Source organism: Megalobrama amblycephala, unplaced genomic scaffold (assembly GCF_018812025.1).
Source record: "Megalobrama amblycephala isolate DHTTF-2021 unplaced genomic scaffold, ASM1881202v1 scaffold370, whole genome shotgun sequence".
Classification (NCBI taxonomy): domain Eukaryota; kingdom Metazoa; phylum Chordata; class Actinopteri; order Cypriniformes; family Xenocyprididae; genus Megalobrama; species Megalobrama amblycephala.
Window position 1 is genome coordinate 20158 of NW_025953349.1, and position 6654 is coordinate 26811.

Here is a 6654-nt window from a genome sequence, read left to right on the forward strand (position 1 = left end):
TGCCAACCGCCGTTAAAAAAGAAGAAGGAGTAGTAGTAGCGGAAGCGAGTTGGGCTCGTTGAGACGTTGCGATAATGCAAAGATTTGCATTGTCTTAAACTTGACGAAGATTCAAAATGAGCGGAGAGATCTCCGGGATTAACAACTCAAATATGTGTGACAATTTTGTAATGATGGAGTTTATTAAAGTGGAGATTGTAGATATGAGTGATCTAGAACAATGCAGAGTGAAAGATGAAGATACTGAGGAACAAAGAGGTTGGTGTCCGTTCTTATCAAATCATCGCACGCTTCTTCACATTTCTTGGCTGTAGTAAGAAAATATGAGGCACTGTTGTTAATCACAGTTCAGGGGTGTTACTTGTTCTGGAGATTTACTTTCTTTCTGCAAAGTTCATCTTCAATCCTAAATACACATGGACCAGCTAACCAAGGTCTTTAGGAACACATGATAATTAGGCTAATTTACAGAAGTGTTAATTATAAATCCTGGTATTATTTGTACTAGATCTGATCGTGATAATTTATGTATGGCTGATTGAGTTTTTGCATTTACGGATTTGCCATAATCGGGCATCTGTATGCTATGCTAGTACAAAAGCTAACTAATACAAACATGGTCTTTATAACGTAGTTCAAACAACATTTATCATAACATGATTCTATAAGAATTGTAAATGGGTGCTAAAGAGAGTACCCATTAAAAGTAATTTGAGCCAATGGGATCGCTTGGGGTACTAACAGAGACCTGAGTTCGAGGGAGGACCTGATTTGTCTCCACAATGGCTTCTCAAATGAGGAAAAAAAATGTAGTCCCGACCTCATGCAACACGTCGTCATCAGAGAAGCGATGTCGCTGCAAGAGTGAGTTATTGTGATTAAAGATTACAAGGCACATTAATTAAAAAAAAAGTACTTGCACTGGTAAATCATTTAGTCTATAATAAATACTGCAATATTCTATAAAAAAATAAGAATGGTCAATTTTAAATTAATGGTGCCTTTAGGATGTCTGCACGTTCTGGTGTCTGTTGGAAAAGGCAGATGTATTGATATAGCTAATATAATAACATCCCCAGATTTTTTTTTTATATTAAGGGTTAGTTCACCCAAAAATGAAAATTATGTCATTAATGACTCACCCTCATGTCGTTCCAAACCCGTAAGACCTCCGTTCATCTTCGGAACACAGTTTAAGATATTTTAGATTTAGTCCAAGAGCTTTCTGTTCCTCCATTGAAAATGTATGTACAGTATACTGTCCATGTCCAGAAAGGTAATAAAAACATCATCAAAGTAGTCCATGTGACATCAGTAGGTTAGTTAGAATTTGTTGAAGCATCGAAAATACATTTTGGTCCAAAAATAACAAAAACTACGACTTTATTCAGCATTGTCTTCTCTTCCGGGTCTGTTGTCAATCCGCGTTCACGTTCAGAAAGCTCTCAGACTAAATCTAAAATATCTTAAACTGAGTTCCGAAGATGAACGGAGGACTTATGGGTTTGGAACGACATGAGGGTGAGTCATTAATGACATAATTTTCATTTTTGGGTGAACTAACCCTTTAAGCTACGTCCTACACCTTCCGTATTCAACTTAGGAAGAAAGCGTTTCTGACGTCACACAGTATTGTTATTTCCAGGGGCACAATTAAGAGTTTTAAGGGGGGTATGCAGGACATAATTTTGTGCCCCCTTCTTCCAGATGAATGTTTTTTTTCTTCTTCTTTTGACGTTTAAATAGAAATTGAAATAATTTATTAGTTTAGGCTACATTATTTCAAGTAGGCCATCCCCCTCCACCACCGAAAAGCGATTGATTTTTAATCCTGACATGTACGATCACACCGGTGTGATTAGAACGTTCAAAGCATCATTATTCAAACGTGCTTTCACCTTGGCTGGAGCTGTGCCAAGAGACAGACGCACTTAGTGCTTTTCATCACAACTATTCGTTGTTCTCAAATACACAGTGTTTATTTGAGGTTTCTGACATTTAAACAGACATTAAAATTAATGCATTTTAATCCCACGAAGGCACCACTACATAGACTATTTTATTTATGAAAATATAAACATTAAGCCAAATCTAATTCATTTAAAGCTAAACAGAAACCGGCGTTATAATTTGGCACAAATCCAAATGTTTCCATATTCACGATGTATTTGCATACTAAAGTAGTCTATATTTATTATTTAAACGCTTTGATTGTACACATACTCAAAATGAGTAGAGTAACATTTTACATTTGGTTGACTGTATATTATTTTGGCAATTAGCAGGCTGCAATGTCAAGTTACTAAAACTGTTGTGTGTGTGCGCGAGGCGCCGGCGCGATCACTTGCATTTTCTTATAAAAGCGGAAAAAACTTAAAATAGGCTACTCAGACGTTTATAGTCACATTTAAACGATTCTGTGAAGGGTTAAATATGCCTATTATTTTTAAAATAAAACTCTGCTTGTAAAATAAACAACAAAAAAAAAATTCTGCTGTTTCCTTTCTGTGAACTTCTGTGAAACCGAAACTTGTCGCATTTTTTCCTTTTAATTTTGTTAATATGTGAATCATTTAAGTGAAATAAATTTTGCGTGTAGACATAGGCTATAATTTCTTTTTATATGATTTAATCCTGTTTTTTTCTCCATTGACAGAAGCGTGTTCTGTTGTTTATTCTGCTATGTGTTCATGTAGGCTAAAATGCCTGGGATTTTATGGGTCACAGACACTTATCCATTCTAATTTCGTTTAATTCGAATTTAATAATCTCGAAGATTAATGAAAAGATAATGATCACGTCTGTTGAAAGTCAGGGGAAAAAACCTGAAATGATATTGACAAGGCAACATTTCTAATTTAAGTTTAGTTTGTTTTTCCATTAATATATTTTCTTATTTCAGGTTTATTTCGATTAGCACAAATGTTTTTTAATCTAGTTTTTGTTAGTTAACTATAACAACCCTGCCTAGGCAAAACATCCACAGAACTGCATTACAGTCAATTTTCCAGCTGTTTAAGCCATGAATAGCCCATTTACAAATATTTACGAATTATTTAATTCCGTCTGGGAGACAATCTCAGGCCGGGAGTCTCAGACTCATTGAGGCCAATAAACCTACAGCTATTGTTGCAAACATAATTTACATTACTTTTAAGAAAAATATTTGAAAAGTGATAATAATGTGCCTCTTTTGAGGTAGGCCTATTGTCTCCACTTTCATTTATCAATTTTATTTTGATAAATAGGCCTAGGAAATAGGAAAACACTAAAATCCACATATTTGACAATCAGAATATATCATATAATTCATGATATAGTTAGCAAGTTAGGCCTATTCAATATTTTATTAAAATGAAATAAACGCAATACATATCTGCCTGTGTGCCTAAATGATGCATCACCAATTAATTAATACATTCTAAAATAAATGTTCTTAATATCTCACGCTGATGGCTACAATAGCCTATATAGAGCCCATAGAATATAAAGAGTTCCCCAGAGCATGCTCACATTCGCTTCTTACATTCTATAATTCACAGATTTAAATTGTATTTTACTACAATATTATTAGTTAACGTGTTCGTGTGTAAAAGAAAATCACACACACACACAAAATCCAAAGTCCTGATTTGGGGCCCCCTAGCGTCCTGGGCCCATATGCCTGGCATACTCTGCACCCCCCATAACGGCGCCCCTGGTTATTTCTCTGTTACAATAATTTAAATTATCACAGAAGTACTGAAATAAAAGTTTATAGTTCAAATATAAACACTGATGTCTACTAATTGTCCCTGGTTCAACATTTAAATCTAGACAACTCCGTGAACTCATTCAATCCATGTACTGTAATATCGGCCAGATTTGTTGATTACATTTTGTCCCCTTTTTTTTTTTTTTTTTTTTGTTTACTATCCCCATTTTAGAACTGGTGGAGGTGAAAGAGGAAAGTCAAGAACTGAATGAACATCAGCATCAGGTACATTTCATAAGTGGAGAAAAATCTTCCCCACAGGCTCAAACATTCACCTGCCCTCAATGTGAAAAGTGTTTCACATGTAAAGAACTCTTTAGTGATCACATAAGGATTCATACCGGAGAGAAGTTGTTCTCGTGCCGTTACTGTGATAAGAGTTTCACTCACAATGGACACCTTAAGGATCACATTAGAAGTCATACCGGAGAACGGCCTTACCGATGTGACCAGTGTGGCAAGAGTTTCACTCAAAGAGGACATCTTACTGATCACATTAGAATTCACACTGCAGAGAAGCCTTTCAAATGCCAGCAGTGTGGAAAGAGTTTCATTCAAAAAGGCCACCTTAAGAGTCACATGAGAGTTCACACTGGAGAGAAGCCATTTATCTGTCAGCAGTGCGGGAAGAGCTTCACAAATCAAGGAAACCTCATGAGTCATATAAAACTACATTCTGGAGAGAAATTACACCACTGCTCTCAGTGTGGCAAGAGTTTCTCTGGGGCATCACTGCTCAAAAAACACCTGCTTTATCACTTTGGAGAGAGGCCGTTTAGCTGTGATCAGTGCAGCCAAACTTTTTTTTTTGCATCACAGCTAAAGAGACACCTGAAAGTACATGCAAATGAGAGGCCCTACACATGTTCTTTTTGTGATAAGAGCTTTGTATGGTTCCACAATTTAAAAGACCACTACAAAACACACACTGGTATGAAAGATCATGTGTGCTTTGAGTGTGGGAAAGCCTTTAGCAGAGCCAACTATTTGGAACAACACCAAAACACCCATACAGGAATATCACCTTACAAGTGTTCATACTGCGATAAGAGTTTTAAAGTTTCGGGGTCCCTAAAAGCGCATGAAAGAATACATACTGGAGAGAATCTGTTTCACTGCCTTACATGTGGGAAGACCTTCACTCATTCAGGACACATGAAAGATCATGAGAGAGTGCATACCGGAGAGAAACCCTACAAATGCCCGCAGTGTGGCAAGGGTTTTGCCACATCAAGTAATCTACAGATTCATAAAAAACAGCATTGTCCAAAGTTGTTACACTGAGCAAAGTTCATCCTCAGGTCCAAACACTTCCATGTTTTAATGAAATTAGTTTTCTAGGGCCCTGTGATTTCCATGATGCGAAAATCTGGGAATCAAATCAAAAATATATTTTTGGATGAATAAATCAAAAGTAGTGCTGTACACTTAAACAAATTGTTAGTGTATGTGAATATTAAATCAATTGCTATTGAAATATGAAGTCTGCATGTCTCTGTGTGAATGAGTGGTGCAGTTTAATGTACTACACACATTCAATACAACACAGAATTTCTTAAAGTATATTTAAAAAGTTTTATGAATTGATTAGACATGCTTTTTGATTAATACATTTTTTTTAAACCATTAAACATGAATTGTTGTTAAAATTGTAAAAGTTCTATAATCTTCACTTATTAAAGGAACTGTTAACCCAAAAATGAAAATTATCCTATGAGTTACTCACTCTCAAGCCTACCTAGGTGTATATTCTTTCAGACAAACAGAATCGGAGATATATTTAAAAATATCCTTAGTCCTTAGTTTATAATGGTTGTGAATGGTTTTGAAGCCAAAAATAATGTATCCATCCATTAAAAAAAGTAATCCATACGACTCCAGTAGGTTAATAAAGGCCTTCTGAAGCAAAGTGATGTGTTTTTGTGAGAAAAATACCCATATTTGAAACTTTATACACTCAAATAACTACCTTCTGGTGGAAGACCGTTCGCAGAATGTGCAAGTCAACTTGCACGCCAAATGAGTAATCCTCTGACACGATGTATGTCTCAGGATGTTTGAGTGTTGTAAGCTTATACACCTCTCGTGGTTCAAACAAATAGGGCTGTTTAACAAATTTAAGCTCCTCTTCTTATATTGAAATTCTCCAACATTTCTCTTTAAAAAATTATCATTTTAGACATCATTTTTGTTGCTCTATCCTCCGTTCTCCTGTTGTCATTACGTTGTGCGTCAGGTCACAGGATACTCTTCCACCACAAGTGGACTTGCGCATTCTGCATACGGTCATCCGCTGAAAGCTAGTTATTTGAATTTATAAAGGTTTTTTTTTTTTTTTTTTTTAAATATGGATATTTTTCTTACAAAAACACATCACTTCGCTTCAGAAGGCTTTTATTAACCCCCTGGAGTCGTATGGATTACTTTTTTTTAATGGATGGATACATTATTTTTGGCTTCAAACCCCCAACCCACCCACCCATTCACAACCATTATAAACCTTGGAGGACTAAGGATATTTTTAAATATATCTCTGATTCTGTTCGTCTGAAAGAAGAGTCATATACACCAAGGATGACTTGGGTAAAGTTGGTTTTATATTCGCACATTCGGACTTCTGATAAATTCAGACTTTCCAATAAATGTGCAGTAAATTAATGTTTGTGAATTTTAAGCAGCGACATGATATTGACAACCAACGATTGTCATCTTACAACATTTTTCACAGTCGATCAAAATATGCCATTAAAACAATACTTGCCTATTTACTTGTGAATGTCCACTGAATGTCCAATGTAGTGTGATTAACAAGGCTATTGAATACGGATGTCCGAATGTGCGAATATAAAACCAACTTTACCCAAATCCAAGGATGGCTTAGTAATGGATGAGTAAATCAT

General features: G+C 35.6%; 1 protein-coding gene across 1 annotated transcript; it reads left to right on the forward strand.

Annotated features, from left to right (window-relative positions):
• LOC125261211 (gastrula zinc finger protein XlCGF57.1-like) lies at positions 1-5566 on the forward strand. The gene is made up of 2 exons (XM_048179828.1): positions 1-258; positions 3927-5566. Exons 1-2 carry the CDS (start codon positions 117-119, stop codon positions 5036-5038), a joined length of 1254 nt encoding a protein of 417 aa, XP_048035785.1. The 5' UTR covers positions 1-116; the 3' UTR covers positions 5039-5566.
• Positions 5567-6654: the final 1088 nt, after the last annotated feature.

Bases quoted from the DNA above. Each gene is read 5' to 3' on its own strand.
- LOC125261211 (XM_048179828.1), top strand. From the start codon at position 117: ATGAGCGGAGAGATCTCCGGGATTAACAACTCAAATATGTGTGACAAT. The intron at 259-3,926 runs GTTGGTGTCCGT...TCCCCATTTTAG, and splicing joins AGATACTGAGGAACAAAGAG to AACTGGTGGAGGTGAAAGAG.